Raw genomic sequence first — 18,914 nt, 5'->3', positions numbered from 1 at the left:
TGGACCTTCAGAGTTCTAGTCAGCAATCACATGCATTTAATGGACCAACAGAGCTGAGATATACTTCTAAAAATCTTAGTTTGTGTTCTGCAGAAAAAAGAAAGTCATACGCATCTGAGATGGCATGATGGTGAGTAAATGATGAGAGAATTTTTGGGTGAACTATCCCTTTAATTAATAGTCCCAAGTGATGGTGCTAATGCAAATAAACTCTAAACACACTGTCCTCTCTGCCACAGGGCGGCGCCACCCTCCCCATTCGCCTGCACTTTCAGCACACCCAGTCATTTCTTGGACCCTCTCTGGACTAGCAACGCTTGCTCGCGTTAAACCCTCGTTTTTTTCCAGGCTCTGAAAGCCACTTCCACTCCACTCGAGCATCGTCGCGAGCTCTACTAGGCAACGAGCCCTCGACACCATGGCGGACAGCGAGAGCGACACGGACGGCGCGGGCAGCAGCAGCAGCTCCGCTACCCCGCAGTCCTCCGCTGCCGCCTCCAACACTACTATGACCACCACGAACACCGCCACCAAAGCGCAGGGCGTCCTGATCTCCCAGTCCCGGCTGGAGGAGCTGACGAACCGTCTCGCTTCACTACAGCAGGAGAACAAAGTGTTGAAGATCGAGCTCGAGACGTTCAAGCTGAAGTGCAAAGCGCTGCAGGAGGAGAACCGCGACCTGCGCAAAGCCAGCGTCACCATCGTGAGTCAGCCCCGCGTGTCCCTTTCGCGAATCCCTGTAACGCACCTGACAGCACTCCGAGGGCCCCCATAAACATCCGAGACGCATTATAGACCACATCAGAGTCCAAAACGAGCTTGTTTTCGTCCAAAAAGAAGCGTTTTGAGGGCGTTTAGCTTTTGCCACTCCTGCTAGCCTGCGAGCTAACTGTGAAAGATGATAACAGCCAACAAAAGCCTGGAAGCAGTTTAATAGCATTAATGCTAATGTTTCTCACAGGCCAGCTGAATAAAATGCTATAGATTCAAAAGCTTTAAAGCTCTCAGTTTAATCGTTTTAATGTATATTTGTTCTTCTTATGTTGTTTTTTTTATAGACAGCAGGACTCTGGTGGAGCTCAGTATGTGGACAGACCACACAAGGCGTTTAGTGATCATCTCTCCCCCCGTGGATTGCCTTCGTGGTTTTAATGCATAATATTTTTGCACGTCTTATATTTTTGTATGTTTTGTTTAGTCTTATAGTTTTAGTTTTATGTTTAAGGCCTGTGCCAGGGTGGTATGTTGGCACTGTATATTTGGCTCTAATGCGTCAACATCCTGTATGTGAATCAGCGTTTCACTCAGACCATCTGCATTTAGACAAAGAGCCAACAAATACATCAGTGAAGCAGACACTGATTCTTACATTCAGTGCATTGACTGGAGTGATATTTGGTGGCGGGAGTGTGTGCTGGTTGTGCAGCGGTTTACAATGAGTCATGCATTTTATTCTGGATGTTGTCGTACGACGGATTGCACAAGGATTATGGATCACTGATATGCCATAAGAGATTTAATCTTCTAATAATTAACATAAGATGTTATGATGACGATCAGTACTTTTGGCTGCTTTAAAATGATTGAAATATGACGAAAAATTGTTTCATAAAGCATGGTTTAAGATTTTTTTTTTTAGGGTTGTGTAGTTGCTTGGTTATGGAAGTTAGGCATGGTCATGTGACCCAATGTAATCTGTGATAATCTAATGTCAAATTTACCTTATTTCAATTGTGGAAGCTTATGGGGACATTAAGTTAAACGTTTTGTGTTTGTTCCTGCAGCAAGCGCGGGCTGAACAGGAAGAGGAATTCATCTCCAACACTTTATTTAAGAAGATTCAGGCTCTGCAAAAGGAGAAAGAGACGCTTGCTGTCAACTATGAGAAAGAAGAGGAGTTCCTCACCAATGACTTGTCCAGGAAACTCATGCAGGTGAGAAACTATAGTAGACGAGGACCCAGCATCAGGTGCGTTTGGGGTCACAGCGAGAGGGGCATGAGGAAAGCTGATCTTAGTTCATAGGGGAAAGAGGTTAAACATGATCACTTGCCCTTTGAATTACCCATAAAGGTAACTTTCACATAATTGTAAAGGCTGATTTATACTTCTGCATCAAACCTACGGTGTAGGCTCCGTGTAGTGGCCAATGCAGTGGATTGCATTTATAGTTCTGCATTGGTGTGTCTGCATCTTTCAGTGAGTTCACAGCCAAGTGCTAGTATATTGTGAGAAAATGCCTTAATTTTTGAAATAACTATAGGCTACATTCCATAAATAAACTAAGGCAAATGCATTTCGTGGATTCAAAATATGTATTAAATTAATGTAGCATGAAAAACGAGTTCAAGAACTATGTAGTATTTTGCTGCCATGCAGAGAGACAATAAGTCGGGTATGTACTGTATGCTTTCTTTTGTGTCCCTTTACCATTAATAAATATATATACTTGCATACTTTGATGCTCCATGCTGAAAGAAGTAATCAATGAATAACTACTCGCTTGACCAAAACCAAATTTGGTGTCGTTTTAAAGCTAAAAGCTGGAATTTACATTGCATATAGACAACGTAACTTAACAGGTTTACAACTTATATCTTAACAGGTGCTTTTTAATTTGCTGACAGATTAGAATTGTTCCGTTTTTCTAACTGAAGATATATGATTATTTACTGTACACCATACTGTCAAACATGCAATCAAAGCATCATGCAGATCGGAAAGGTCTCAAGTAGAATACAACAAATGTGGTTTTCCTAACATACCAAATATACGTACAGTGCATCCGGAAAGTATTCACAGCGCTTCACTTTTTCCACATTTTGTTATGTTACAGCCTTATTCCAAAATGGATTAAATTAATTATTTTCCTCAAAATTCTACAAACAAAACCCCATAATGACAACGTGAAAGAAGTTTGTTTGAAAAAAAAAAAGTTTGCAAAGATTTCAAACAAACTTCTTTCATGTTGTCATTATGGGGTATTGTTTGTAGAATTTTGAGGAAAATAATGAATTGAATCCATTTTGGAATAAGGCTGTAACATAACAAAATGTGGAAAAAGTGATGCACTGTATATCGAGAAAAAGCACAGAGTTTATAAGTTGTAAACAAATGTGGCTTTTGTCATGTTTTTGCTTGGAACTTCATGAAACTTAAACAGCAGACGCTCTCGAAAAACAACTAATACAAACACCATGTAAAACGATCATTGATTAGTGGATACGATGCATAGATCTTAAAATAATCTTGGAAAAAATGTGATGCTACCTCATAATTTTTTATCATCCTTGGGAATGATCTCTGGGTTCAAAACGGACCAGTCACTGCTGTTGTGGGCTGCGTCAACGCAATGCGTGGTTACATTTTTGAAGAGGTGCACATCAGGCTACGCCTCAACTGCCATAGCTATGTGTAGGTTCAACGTAGGAGTATAAATCAGCCTTAAGGCTATTGTCACTAAGGGTTTTTCCGGGCCCAGAGCCTTATGTGATAAATCTTATGAGAGATTGTTTAGGGAATGTGAGTATTAGTCACATTGAGCCTGCCTCTTAGCTTAGATGGATGTTTTTACTGAAAAAAAATGCTTTTAAAAGTTTAAACTACATTTTCTTTCATCTTCATTTGACAAAAAAGGTTTTATTTAAAAATACAATGAAAACTGAAAAGTTACACTTCACTTTAGTGGGCGTTTGGCCGCTCAGAAAACCGAATCCTCCTTTCATCCGCATTTAACTACCAGAAAGTTTTAAATCTCATTGGAGACAATTTTATTCTAGAATAGTTATTTTTTAATAAAAACTGATAATTGGAAGGATTCATACATATGAATGGAAATAAGCTTCAGCAGTCTTTTAAATCCTCATCCAGGAATAATAAATGACTGTGATTGTCGCATCCTAGCCAGCGCTGAAAAAAGTAACAAGTATCAGGTGACGGCACCGTCTATGTTTCGGTAGCGGTCAAGACATCTGGACCATAATTTTCATCAGGACATCTGGACAATAATTTGCACCTGATTAATGATACTTTTATAAAAACTGACCTTTCCGCCATCATTTACTCACCCTCGTCGTCAAAATCAGTATTGCTTTTTTCATCCGTGAAACACTAGATTGAGGGGCGAGAGGATCGTTTTTGTGACTGTCCAAGCTACGAAAGCACACATAAAACCGCCATTAAAGTCGTCCATAACACTCATGTCTTAGATTTCAATTCTTCTGAAGCCATATAATAGTGTTGTGTGAGGAACAGACCGAAATTTAAGTGTTAATTCACCACGTCACTCATTTGAAACTGGTGCGCATGCAAGAATAACCTTGTTTACATGAACGCACCTGACATCAACGCTTTGGGCTGTCAAGAGCTGCGCGTGCAGGAAGCGCTGCGGTGCCAGGCGAAAGTTTAAACAAGGCAGGAAAAAAGGCAGAGGAAAAGAAATTGTGCACATTGGTTCTTAGGTGTATTTTCACTGTTTTTGTTGAATATGTGAAAGTGAATGAGATTTGAGGACTGGTCAGTCTCCCGTGCCCCCTTGCAATACATCCACGCCACCCCTAAGGGGTGCACCCCACACTTTGAGAACCACTGCCTTAGAACATATGACATATGGTGCATGTGTTGAGTAGATTTGGTGTATTGTTTATAAATAACAGAGTTCATGAGTTAGCTGTGGTTATATGCAAGAAACAAGCATACATTTGTATATTCTTGTCTGTTTGTTTCATGCAAAAACTCAAAAGTGATTTCTGTTAGATGAAACTGGAGTTTTTGCCAATATATTTATAAAACTTTCACAACTTAACAGCCAAAGAAGCAAGTGTTTCTGTCATGAATTTGCTCTGATCAAGCAGCTTCCTGTGCTAAGACTCAAGTCCCTCAAACTAGACCCTGTATGGCTTATTCTGGATACATCTGGCTTTAGTATGCTTTTCTCCAGTGTGAATCTAGCAATTTTGTGTGTGTGTATGTGTGTGTGTTTGTTTAATCAGCCCAACCCACAGACAAGACACATCAGTTTGTCCTTTCAGCTGCTTCAGTGTAAAGCTGGAAACAAGCACTGATTTCTTAGCTCTGGGCTTGGTGTTATTTCAAGGCATTCAGTCTTTTACCTGATTCACATTGGTTGAAATGTTCCATATAATTAAACACACACCCAAAGGGTTATTTAAAAGACTGTGAAGAGTTGACATGTTGTTTGGGAACACCACCAAGACGCAATGTCTGGACCACACCAGACATTTTATATGTAAAGTGTCTGCTTTAAATAAAAAATTGGGAGTGTGTCGCTTCTGTTTGATTCTCATTGGCTTTAACTCCCCTGATGTTTCTCTCTCAGCTTCAGCATGAAAAGGCTGAGTTGGAACAGCACTTGGAGCAGGAGCAGGAGTTCCAGGTCAATAAACTGATGAAGAAGATAAAAAAACTGGAGAATGACACCATCTCCAAGCAGCTCACTCTAGAACAGGTACTTCCTTCATGCAAACTACTGTATAACTTAACTACATCCAAACAACTTGTTCTAGAATGGGCACCATCTCAAATAAAGGTCATTGTAGCACAGAACCCTCTAGACATCTTCAAGAGACTTTCACTAGAATAGGTACAAGGCACCATCTTCAGATAACCTGCTGTTGAACAGGACCAGCTGAAAAGAACTCCTGGGTATGGATATATTTTCAAATAAATAACTCTAGAACAGGTACTTGAAACTGGTTTAAAACGGTGACCTCCAAGAAATGTTTTTTCTGGTAACATGGGCATCTGCCAATACCTGACTCTGGAACGCATATTTTCCAAACAACACCGATTCAGAACAGGTTATACTTGAACAAATACATAACCTGTTATTCATTAAGTTCCAAATTACCATTGTGGCCCATCTTCAAACCTTCCCTCATGACTAGGGATGTACCGATAATGCGCTCATGAACTGGTACTTGTAAAAATGCTCCGATACCAAAAACTGATACCATCTGACATACGAATGTCATTATGTAGACATTCAGCCCACATATTAAAATCATGTTATGTCCTAATGAGATTATTTAACTGCAAAAGCTGAGATTTAATAAGATAAGTATATAGTTTGCATGTAATTCAAATGTGAGCACTTGTGAATGTGTGGAGACAGTGTTGTGCTGACACCGGCTGTTCATACCTTAAAGCTCCTTGTTGGCTCATACAGGGAAAACACCGGCATGAGCATCACATGCTCTGTTTGTAGCAGATGACCGTAAACAGAATGCAAATTCACGTTGTAGCGCAATGCACATACAGAGTACGTACTCTACTTAAATGTAATTAAATAGCAGCCTTTCGTGGTTTAATAATCACTCTGAGTCATGTAGCAACCTGCTTTTCCAGTGTGGGAATCTGCCATCATCTGTCAGATCTTCTTGGTCAAAACAACACAGAAACATTTAAAAATAAAAGCTCTGTCATAGATCCAAAAACTACTCCAGTATGGGTATAGAAAGAAGAGTCATGCAGCAGATTTTCTCTTAGATCTCTAGTTTGTGCAACACTTCCTCTGATATGAAACAATTACATTAGTTCTCCAAACCCAGTGGTTGCACACACCTTAAGAATTTGGTCTCAGTTTAGGAAACATTTTGGTTTGTAGGCAGCCGCAATTTCAGGTCCCATTCTCTCCAACTGTCTATTTCCTCCATCCTATGTAGATACTGCATTTCAGATATGGGATGAGAAAGGAAATAGGTCCTAAAATATGTTTTTTAACAACACTTTTTATTCTTTTAAGGACCTTTCACATCATTTTGATCTGGCCAAGTCTCACTTCTTCAGATACTTGCAAATAAGGAGCTTTACTAAGAAAATATTCAATTCCTTCCCAGAAATACCCCTGCTCTCACCCATTGAGGCACTGCTGGATTTGAACCCAAACAATAGAGGATTAATTTCATGTATATATTCATTTATAAGCTCCATCATTCCGCAAAAGCTAGATTATATCAGGACTTCTTGGCAACATGACTTAGGCATGGATTTTACAGACACGGAATGGGATGGTATTTTAGATCAGGTGCACTCCTCAACACCTTGTGCTAGACATGGCCTTATCCAATTTAAGATACTCCACAGACTTCACTTTACCAACTCAAAATTAGCTAGGATTTATCTAGACATTAGCCCTGCATGTAATAGGTGTAAACACTTAACTGCCATGACAGCTCACATGTTTTGGTCATGTCCTAGGCTGGAAGAACTCTGGAGAGGAATCTTTAAATCCTACAGTGAGATCTATGGTGTCCATATTGAACCTAACCCTTTGATAGCTATCTTTGGCACTAGCTTTGAGAGTATTATATTTAGGAAAGACATGTATACAGTTATTGCTTTTACTTTGCTTTTGGCAAGACGTTTAATTCTGTTGCATTGGAAAAGTGTTGAACCCCCTACACACACTGGATGGATCAAAGAAGTAATGTCTTTCATTCAGCTCGCAAAAAAGTTAATTTTCTATTAGAGGTTCAGAAAGTAAGTTCTTTGAAACATGGTTGACTTTCTTCGTGTATTTTGAGGATTTACAGCTCCCGCCGGGATGAGGCAACTGAATGCTTGTTTTTGTATGTATATATGCATTCATTCCTCTTTTTTTCATTGTTTTTAGTTACTTATCTATTTGACTATTTATTTAGTTAATGTTGTTTTATTTGTTCTGTTTCATTGATTTTCTGATCTTTACTGGAGTGTCTCCTACCTCAAAATTACCTAGTTGTCATAGGCACAATTTTCACATAAGCCAATTCAGCCTTTTACGTATACACAACTTGGTAAAGCTGGACCGAGTATGGAACGATGCAGGTTTCTATGTCAGCATGGAAATTTGTTTTACATGTATTGTTTTAGTATTATCTTTTTTCTTTGTTATTCCAAAGATGTTTGCTGATTTCGTTACTGTTATTAACAAGGCCATATGAGAAGGGGAGGGGGAAGTAATAGGTTGTTTGACTATAATGTTCACATTTTTAGTGTGAAATATATATATTTGCTATGAATACCAATAAAGTACTAAAAAAAAAAAAAAGCTCCATCAAAATTAAAGGTAAATTTATAGGAAAAATTATGACAAATATATCACTACTGTAAAGTTATGTAATATTCACTGTAATACTACTACTAATAGTAATAATAATAGTAGTAATTGTTTTATACTTGAGCAATATCTAACATCTGTTATGCATCTTTATTTGACAGAATACAACTCCAATGTTGTATTTTGGATTGTGCTGTGAGTTTCTGTATATAAGTTCTTGATTTGATAAAAAATAATACAGTATTATGTTGAAAATCGTTATGTTTTCATTTGAAAGTTTTTATGAATTCATTTATTTAAACACCACTTTGATGATAAAATTGAAATAAACTGCTGATATGGAGTTTAGAAAAAGTTAAAATAAAAACAGGTATCGGGGACTCTATCGGCGAGTACCAAAAATGAAGTATCGGTACTCGTTCCCAAAGAAATGGTATTGAGACATCCCTGCTCATGAAGATGTACTGTTTTCACACAACTATGTTATTGTTGTAGCTCCGGCGTGAGAAGATTGATCTGGAAAACACTCTGGAACAAGAGCAGGAGGCACTAGTCAACCGTCTCTGGAAACGCATGGACAAACTCGAGGCCGAGAAAAGGTGACTCTGTGCCCTGTAATATGATCTTTTTACTTTATGTAGTTGATGTTCAACTTGCACCAGTTCCATGCATTAGCCCCATACATGTAGTCTGAAACCCATCATCACATGATCTCTTCATTCTGATTGGCAGGATTCTGCAAGAAAAGCTTGACCAGCCAGTGTCGGCCCCATCCTCTCCTCGGGAAGTTTCCATGGATATTGACTCTCCTGAGAACATGATGCGGCACATCCGCTTCCTGAAGAGTGAAGTGGAGAGGCTGAAACGCAGCCTCCGCACTACAGAACTACAGCGTGAGTCTTTCTCTCATCATGCATGCACTCCTAAACAAACGCCACCTCCCTGGAATTGTACTACAACCAGAGGGACACACACACAAGTCAAGATACACTGAGCTACTGTTAAGCCTAAGATATAGGCTGCATACCAATTTGTGTACTGTACCATAGTATGTTTAATTGTAAGATTAGTTTTAGTCCCACATCATAGTACATTGAAAATAGTATGCCAAAGGTGCCCAGATGGTGTATTATTGCTAATTTTTTTCAAAAATATTTATCAAACTATGCGTGTTCTTTTGTTAATATTGCCCACAATGTCTATGGAAGAGGAGTGATCGTTCTTTTTGGACTTTCAGTTTTATAAAAAATGGCAAGAAATGCAAGACTGAAGCTATTATTAAAAGTTAATAATGAATTTGGCTTAATGATTTAGTTAACACTTGCCTGCAAATGCAAACTGTATGTGACAAGGAGGCCTGTGCTATCAAGATACAATTGTGTGGCATAGTAGAATTGCTCTAATACTGACATACTCTCTTAGTACTTAAAAGCATGTGCTCCCTTCACCACGTGAATTACATTCTTTTAGTGCTTCGTAGAAGTACGCAAGCTTGGATGCTGCCATTGTTTGTGCTACAGTGCAGTGTGAGTTCTTAAGAGCATTGTTTAATTCTTTATTACTTGAATACTTTTGTGTATGTGTATTATGGCCACTAGATGGAGATATCTCCTTTGACATTACTGTAAGCTCACAACTGCTTTCTTCTTCCAGCACAGCATCACACCATTAAAACTTTAAGCAGTGATTAACACAACAGTACTTAAAGTCAGCAGCAAAGCAGAAAAAAAAAACATTTAAGATCATTTTAGGAAAGAAAATAGATCAAAGTGATATTGTGAATAGAAATGTTGTAATTATATATAAGAAAATGTAATATTTATTTGTCTTCCTGATCATCGTTCCCTCCCGATCAGACACAGAGAAACGGGCTCAGTACATAGAAGAGGAAAGGCAGATGAGGGAAGAGAACATTCGTCTTCAGAGGAAACTCCAGAGAGAGATGGAGAGAAGGGAGGCGCTGTGTAGACAGCTATCAGAGAGTGAGAGCAGCCTTGAGATGGATGACGAGAGGTACTTGGATCACACTATCACACTCATATTCACAATAAAGTTGACCTTAACCTTACCCTTGTCTTTATCTGATGCTGCTGTAGATCTTAAATGAAGAGTTCGCCCAAAAATGAAAATTCTGTCATTATTTACTCACCCTAATGTTTCTCCAGAAACATAAAACTTTCTTCTGAGGAACACAACAGAAAAAAAAAAAAAATCATCATATAATGAAAGTTAATAGTGACTTGTCTTGTCAAGCTCCAAAAAGTACCAAAAAGACACCTTAGCCACAGTAAAATAGGCAATACAGCTCATACATTATATTCCAAGTCTTCTGAAGTCATATGATTTCAGAAATTTAATTTATAAATCACCATCATATCAAATGATTGATCAACTCCCATGTACAGCGAGAAGTCAATAACAACAGACCTCATTGGTTCTTGCATCTTGACGTTTGACCACGATGAAGTTTGAAATTAGGGTGAGTAAATTATGACTATTTTAATTTTTGTTGTATTCCTTTAACCCTTTCAGATGTATGCAATTACTGTCCCATACAAAGGAGCCATCTGTGGTTCTGCAACAGCCAGTTACGTTACAAGCTGCCAGATTAAAATCTGCTTTCACACGGACACACAGAGCTGCACTGGCCTAGCACGTGAAATTCGTACCGTACAACTTTTGAATCATACTGTCTTTTCAAGAACATCATAAGTTTATTTTATATACATACATCCAAATGGTCACCAAAGTACCATGATAAACAGTTTACAGCGCATATACGCACAGCTAACACATCAAACGCGATCATCCGATGCACGCAGCCATGTTTGTTTACATTAGTGGTTATGCAGGTGTTATTTGTCACACAAAAAGCTACTTAAGCAGTCTTTTCCCAAGCATATGATACATTTATTGTATGTAACAGATTGTCAAATTGTCACTAAAAGTACTACGATAACAGTTCATAACTTACTCCCAGTCAACACATCTATGAGCGTGATCATCCTGTGCATGCAGCCGTCTGCTTATTAGGTGGATAGCGGTTGTCATTCACACAAAAAAACATCTCAAGCAGTCTTCAAGTTTATAATACATTTGTTTTCTGAAACAGACAGCTAAACTATCACAAAAGCAACACGATAACAATTTATAACTCACATACTCAGTCAACACATCTATGAGCGCGATCATCCAATGCACAGCACGCAGCCACGTCTGTTTACATTAGATGACCATGCACTTGTCTCAAATACACACATACACACAATGTCTGAGATTTCATACAGTGCACAGGCAAAACGTATTGCTGATATTATTTGTCCATTTTATTTTTATAGCTATATAAAAAATAAAAATAAAAGAAATACAGTACAGCAGACATAACCTGTTTTTTTATGTTTACTATAGTGTATCCAGTATTTTAATTTGTTTAAAATGACAAGAATTCAGTAAACTACTCGTTTAAACTCAGCCACCTCTAGTGCCGGCTGTGCAGTGTCACGCACAGAAATAACTCACTCTGGGGGGGCACTCCAGAGGAATGTAAACCCTACTCATGAAAAGGTTAATATGATAAACCTGTCAGCCTGTAATCAGAGAATTGCATCATGACCATATCTAATGCCTCTCTCTCTTTCCAGATATTTTAATGAGATGTCTGCTCAGGGACTGAGAGCTCGTACAGTGTCCAGCCCGATTCCCTACACCCCCTCTCCCTCTTCCAGCCGCCCCATCTCTCCGGGTATGTGTCCACAGTTAGCTTTGAAGGTATTGCAAACTCTGAGAGGAAAAATAGTTAATGAAGGAGATTCTTTTGACTATGATTGAAGGATTTCACATGCTTTAATGAATTTGATCATGGCATCAGCTTTTAAACATGCACAAACTTTTAGCATGTAGTTTAAAGTCTTTTATGGCTGCACATGCTATGGTGCATTACCATGGATATTGTATCACGGTTAATGTGACTACATGCCTGTCAGTACATTGGGTGATAATTGATTGGGGTAAGACAATGGTATGTGTGTGTTTTTATGCAGTGTTAATTATAATGCTATTTTGACATACCGTACTGTGATGTGAAGGGATAAAGGTCATAGTTTTGCATTCATTCTGCTTTAAGTTCAAATAGAGAGACTGATTTTTAAACTTAAGTAATCATGGAGTAATGAAAAATATAAACTCATAAATATTTGAAAGTATGTGTTGTTCAAATAACTGTTTACTGCTGGTTTTGGACCCCAACTGCTGACTTATGTGTTTTGGGGTTACATCATGCAAACATACCATATTACGAGTCACACTTTTTCTTTTTTTTTCTTTTTTTTCTTCTCAATCAAAAGACATCATAGACTTTTAAAACATTAAAACTGCATATAGTGCAACAGGGCTTTTTAGTTGGCCCAGGAGTCAATTTATGTTTTATTTATTTATTTTTATTTTTTTTTACTGAAGACTGGTTTATTTGTATCTGAAGCAACCCAAAACCATATTCAGAGATCCAGTTATTTTTTCTTACATCCAAAAGAGTGATCTATGAATCCATTAAAATGTTAAAACATGTCAGTTAACCATTTGATCCCCTTCCATCCCAGGTTTGTCGTTCGCAAGTCACACTATTGGTTTCACTCCTCCAGCAACGCTGAGCCGAGCTCCACTCCCCCACTACACTTCTCCTGGGCTACACATCCACCCAGTACAGGTGTGTCCACACGCAATAGATTTTTTCAGAACTTGATTGGCATGTTTTGTTTTAACATCCATTGTAACGCCACACAAAACAGTCAGCTAAATTGCAAACAGCATATTTGATGACTCCCCTCTGAGTTACCTGGTGACAAAGACCTCAGAAAGCACCCTTTCCTTTTCTACCTGCCAGTCACCTCTAAGTTTATACAGACCAGTTCCTGCGCTCCTCAGGGAGAACCATCCCACTAAGAGAAAGGACAAAAGCTATGTTGTCTATATCTCCTTCCTGTGTCCGTTGCAGTGTTGTGACCCGTTTGATGGAGCTGTAGGAGACAGTCCTTCAATAGTCGCTAGCAATCTAGCACACTGACTTGGCCCATAGGCTTGTGTTTAGCACATCAGGTCAATCCCATTTTTATTCACAAAACAGGGTTCACAAAGATGCCATGTCACTTCTATTTTGTAGGAAAGATATTAAATTACTTGAGTTGCAAATAAGCACTGATAAGAGAACAATCTCACTGTACTCAGAACATCCGCAATGTTCTGAGATCTCAAAGTGAGCAGCACAAGGTACATATGGCTACATAAAATGTGATAATGACATTTGATTAGTGGAAACTTAAAGACACGTTCATTGAGTTTAGATATTTTTTGGCTTGCTCTGGTGTCAGTGATGGGATTACAAACTATAAAGAGTTTTTTCCACTTGAAAGAACTTTGTGGCAACAGTGACAACCCCAGGGCTGCACTCTGTTGCTGTGTAGTTTTAAATTTAAACTCAAGTTGACATTTTTATTCATGTTGCACATAACTAACCTGCTTGTCAGAGTTTTCACCTTTTAATCTCACTTTGCACCTCAAAAGTTTGAAACTGGGTATGTTGATGACTTAATTTTATTCAAAATTTTATTTAATTTTGACTAATCTTGTAACCATGTTTTATTAAAGATTCACTATGTAAGGTCAAAATACACTGACATTTCTTTCCCTCTTCAAAGTTATTGGATAAAGAGTTAAAACGGCAGTAATGTTTGATTAGGAAGTAAGATAAAGTGGTTTAAATATTACTTTCAGGATGATTCGTTTGTGTCAGAACCTGGTTCGTACCAGTTCAGACGAGATCTGGTCATTCTTGCGTCACGTGTACCGGCATTCATGATAGCTGTCGCCATCTCTTTTGCGTAATTAAAATCACTGTGAGATTACTGGCTGGATGTTACAGTTTTTGGTTCTAGACTGTTAATATACTTCCCTTTCAGTACCATTGAGATTAATTGCAGTAAAAATTTGATTTCAATATGTCACTTTATCAGGTAAAGGTTAGCAAGCAGATAAATAAGTTAGCTATAAGAGTAGAGCAGTGAAGTAACATAATTTCAACTTGTCTCAGTTGCGTCATACATGTTCCACAACACTTTCTGGATATTGTCCAGTTGAGCAGAGGCCAACAATGTGTTCTTTTGTAATTGAGTAGTGAGTAAGTCAGCCTCAAGTTCATGTTCTTTGCACAAATATACACCTATATTTACCAGCAAAGGCTTTAGCAATGAGCGTTTGGGGCTCTTTCATGTCCAGTGGTGATGTGAAATCCGCTCACTGTGATAAACCAGAGGTGACAGCAGAGCCGAACTCTCTCACACATACACAAAACACTAAGCAAAATCGACACTTTCATATATGCTTGCACACATGCAAACAGCCTCGCTTGGCTGTCAAATAAACTAAGTAGCATTAGTAAAAAGATCCAGAATACATATGTCTCTAACGTGATGTTGCTGAGCTGCTGGTCAAAATCATTCTAGCAAACATGCACGCATGGTATAACACCATTTTTAAAAGGCAAAGAAACTCATGACAACAGTATTGTTGGAAACTGAAACTTTTGCTTTGTGTTTGAATGCTTGACAAATTAAATCTTTCTCGGTTTTCTCCCCCTTCAGAGGCCATCCCCAAGGAGAAGTACCAGCCCGGATAAGTTCAAGCGTCCAACACCACCTCCCTCCCCCAACACACACACTGGGGCACAACACCCTCCTCCTCCACTGCCGCCCGCACAGCCGATGGTTCAGTCCAGCTCCTCCCAGTCTGTGACATCAAAGAATCCCCCCTCTCAGCCTTAATGCATGCACCATGCGCTACCTTAAGCTAGGCTGCTCCAAGCTAGGCGACACTACTACTACAATGACAACAACTCAGTGTTCCTCCACTGGGCAAAGGTTGGAGATTGGAGTGGAAATGGAAGTTGAGAATTAGAGGATTGGGACAGTTGAACGAAAGGACTGTGATTGTGAAAAGTGAGAATGTGTAGATGCTCGACAGACTGACTGACCCATAACCAGCCCCATGCCATTAATTTAGTTATTCTTACTGTGTTTTTCTGAAAAATGATCAAGCTGGTTTGGGAATGGTTTTAAAGATCATTTGAAAGGGTTGTCAAGTATGTCAGCTGCACATGTCTACATTTTGTTTGCATAAAGTTCTTGGTCTGTGCACTGCCCCCGTTAAATCTCAACTGTTTTAAACAATTGACTGCTAAATTTTCCTTGTAATAATTAAATGCCGTCATTAGTGAAGGACTCAATTGGATAAATCTTTCCTTTTTGTTTGAGTGCATCTCCACATAGGTTCAAGAGGAAGTCCTGAATCTCAAACAGAAGCATATTTGCCATGGGGCAGCAGTGTAACTTTTTTCCTTTGTTTTATTGTATGTTCGTTTTAGTCCGTTTTTATTTGTAAAACAGACGTGTGCGTGGCTCTTTTTTGGCAGCGTGTAGATGGTAAAGACAGACTGAAATGTACTGATACAGCACTTGTTGCCTTTCGGCATGTGTATTATAGTGTGTGTGTGTGTGTGTGTGTGTGCGTGCGTGCGTGCGTGTGCGCGCACACAGCCATAGAGGTTTTCCCACGACTGCTGATTGGGGACCAGTCTCACTGCTAGAATCCAAACGTGACCCACTACAAAAACAAAGTCAATACTGGTTTCTGATCAGCAGCCTGATGTTTCTCTGAGCCTCACTGTAAAGGGAGAGCTCCTAATGCTTACTCAGATAGGGAATTTTGCTTAATGACAGTGTCATTATACATGTGAACATGAACTGACATGATGCAACAAAAGGCATTGTTGAACAATAAACTCGACATGATTAAATGCTTGTACGAAGAAAACATTTTGTTTGTGTGAATTCTTTCAAAAATATGCATGAATATGATTGGACCTTAGCCTTAGATAAGGTTTTGTGGGTGAAATTCTACTTGTTTAAGTGTTACTTTCAACCCCACAAAACATTTAAGGTACCCTCAAACATATTGTGACTATTAGGAGTCTAATTATTGGTGTTTACTAAGGCAATCATTATCAAACTGGCCATACTTAGTGTTATGAGTTTATTCAAATCATTAACCTAAGTTTTAATCTTCGCTGCATAATCATCCCACAATTTGTGCAACGGACATGAATTGATACCTCAAATCGTGCAGCTTGTTAAAGGAATATTCTGGGTTCAATACAAGTTAAGCTCAATTGACAGGATTTGTAGCATAATGTTGATTACCACAAAATAATTTTGACTCGTCCCTCCATTTCTTTTAAAAAACAAAACAAAAAAAAAACATTCGAGGTTACACTGAGGCACTTACAGTGGAAGTGAATGTGGCCATCAATATTATGCCACAAATGCTGTTGATTGAGCTTAACTTGTATTGAACCTGGAATATTCCTTTAAGGAGAGATGCTTTTACTTTTCTAAGCAGTCTGACTTATGATTTTTCACCTGTTGGACCATATACAGACAAAAAATACCATAGACTTATATTGAAGGAGGGACCCGAGGCATATCTGGTGACCAGAACATCATAGAGACATGCAAGAGGTCTTTTTAGATGTAGGCGAGTAAGCAACCACATTGCAACACCCAAGCAACTGCATAGCAATAAGCTCAAAAACTATCCAAATACTTAAGCTACCACATAGCAATACCCTGGCAATGTGGCAGTGAGTTTACACAGGCAAACACCACACATGTTCTTTAGAAAATGTTTTGGATTCTGAAATCATGAATCCCAGGTCGCATTTTTTGTTTTTGGACATCTTTTTGAGCTGTTCTAAAATATGATGCCCTGCAGTCTTCAGTCATTACCAAGATCACTCAACATATGTCACAAAGCATGTGCTAGAGTCTTTGTGTCACTGTGTGTTGTCTGTTGGGTAGAATCATGTAACACTCTGTTATTAAGGTATGTGAATGATAACTTGCTATAGAAGTTGCAGCTGATATGCAAAATGACCTCTGACCTTCAGTTGGCATGTATAGACAGACCGGACATTGTGTGACCCTTTATAACAGCATCTAATCAGCTCTTTTGAGGTAGTGTTGTGTAATATTGCACACCTGTTTGCCACTGCATATCGACCCCACTACTGTACTTTTCCAGTCTGATTCTTCTGCTTTGGGCCAAGCATTCTTTCAGACACACACACACACTCCCATAGCTGTGTGGTAATCCCTGCAGAGGTATTTCAGTATAAGCTCTCCTGTGCCGCTTTCTCTCTTGCAACAGCCACTCTTACCTGGTTCGGACCAGTTCTGTCTGGCTAGGATGGTCAGAGGGGTGCAAACGACCCTCATGCTCTTACATTCCTGTCAGTTTCAAGGAATAATTAAAGTCTTGCAGTTTTGTGTTTATGTGTTTGTGAAAGAAAGAAACCAACATCGATATACTGTATCTGTGCCCTAACAACGGGTGTGGAACCTGAGCTTGATATGGGAATCCCTGTGTTCAGTTGGAAACAGAAAACAATAGGGATAAAAATGATAGATTGAACAAAATGAGAAGAGATCCCGATGAGAGTTTTTAACTGACATGTTTTGGTTTAGTTACTATACACTTACATGATGCTCTGTTTGTGTTGAATAAGTTGAAGATCCTAAACGAAGCAGCTCACCAAAAGTTTCACTGTCCTGCTACAGTCTTCAGAGAGAGTGGGGGGAGAGGGAGTTCTCCAGTTATCGTCTGGAAGAGTCTGTTCTTACCATTCCCGGTTGGCCTTGACTCTCTGCTGTCAGTCTGTCTGAGAGTATGATGGATTGAGTACCAAAGCATGAATGTGTAAACATCAGTAGATCTGTTTGTGAATGCAAGCCAATAAAGAGAGAAAGAGGGAGGGTAAAAACTTGGAAATTCAGTTTGTGTGTGAGAAAGAAAAAGGGAGTGTCAGGTTATCACAGAGGTTACTTGGAAAGGGTTGTGTTCCCCTGCTATGCAAGTAATGTCAAGTATAAAAAGATTTGAACCAGAACTTGTGAAAGAGGATGATAGAGCTCATAGTAAATGTAGAGTTCAATTCACAATCACAGCTTTTGTTTTCCAGATCTCTTGTTATTCTACGTTCTGACGTGTTTCCAAGAAACTCAGTAAGTGGTTCATGATTAATAAAAATGACAGCAAATCAAGCCTACATTTTCCTGTTGACCCTTTTAGTTTATTTTAAATGCTTATGCATAGGGTAGAAAAGAGCTGAAGGACCCCTGTGGTAAAAGGCACTTTTGATATTATTTTCTCCCAAAACACTAAATAGCAACAAAAAAACTACCTGCCACAGCACTATACTAAACATTTGTTTGTCACTGCACTGCAAAATTTTTCTTGATATGTGAAGTTATAGTGTGCAGTGTCTAAAGGTTGATTTTTTAGGTTATTTGATCTATCTGATATTAACTTTAAAATGTTGCAAATGTATGTAGCTTATGAGAATCGTTGAAATTATCACATTTATTTTTAGACAAAATACTTGTCTTTTTCAGTTTTGTTTAAGGTTATTAAATTAAAAGATTTTCAGTAACTGTCCAATAAGAGAAAGGATAGTATTTGGGGAAGAAAGCCCCCTTATTGCAGGGGCTAAATGCCCCCATAAAACACATTGTTTTTCTTGAGGGGATACATTTTTCTTATATTTATACTACACCACAATAAGTGTATTAACCCAAAGTGTGGGGTAAAAGGCTCCCTCTGCACTTTTTTTTTTTTTTTTTTTTTAATCCGTATTATTTATTTTATCTTGATACACATTGTGACTAGAAAGGCCTGCCTTTAGCCCCATTGTACCCAAATACTTGACATTTCTTTAAATGGATTTCTTTACAAATAAAGTTAAATATTCTAAA

General features: G+C 38.6%; 1 protein-coding gene across 1 annotated transcript; it reads left to right on the top strand.

Annotated features, from left to right (window-relative positions):
- The first annotated feature begins 251 nt into the window (after positions 1-251).
- LOC127411392 (coiled-coil domain-containing protein 6-like) lies at positions 252-15,918 on the top strand. Its single transcript, XM_051646921.1, has 9 exons — positions 252-703; positions 1,785-1,934; positions 5,338-5,466; positions 8,554-8,657; positions 8,791-8,951; positions 9,915-10,071; positions 11,700-11,800; positions 12,654-12,760; positions 14,691-15,918. Exons 1-9 carry the CDS (start codon positions 419-421, stop codon positions 14,868-14,870), a joined length of 1,374 nt encoding a protein of 457 aa, XP_051502881.1. The 5' UTR covers positions 252-418; the 3' UTR covers positions 14,871-15,918.
- The last annotated feature ends 2,996 nt before the right edge of the window (positions 15,919-18,914 follow it).

This window comes from Myxocyprinus asiaticus, chromosome 20 (assembly GCF_019703515.2).
Source record: "Myxocyprinus asiaticus isolate MX2 ecotype Aquarium Trade chromosome 20, UBuf_Myxa_2, whole genome shotgun sequence".
Lineage (NCBI taxonomy): Eukaryota > Metazoa > Chordata > Actinopteri > Cypriniformes > Catostomidae > Myxocyprinus > Myxocyprinus asiaticus.
Note: the sequence above shows the minus strand (reverse complement) of the source record. Positions and strands in the feature narration are given on the sequence as shown.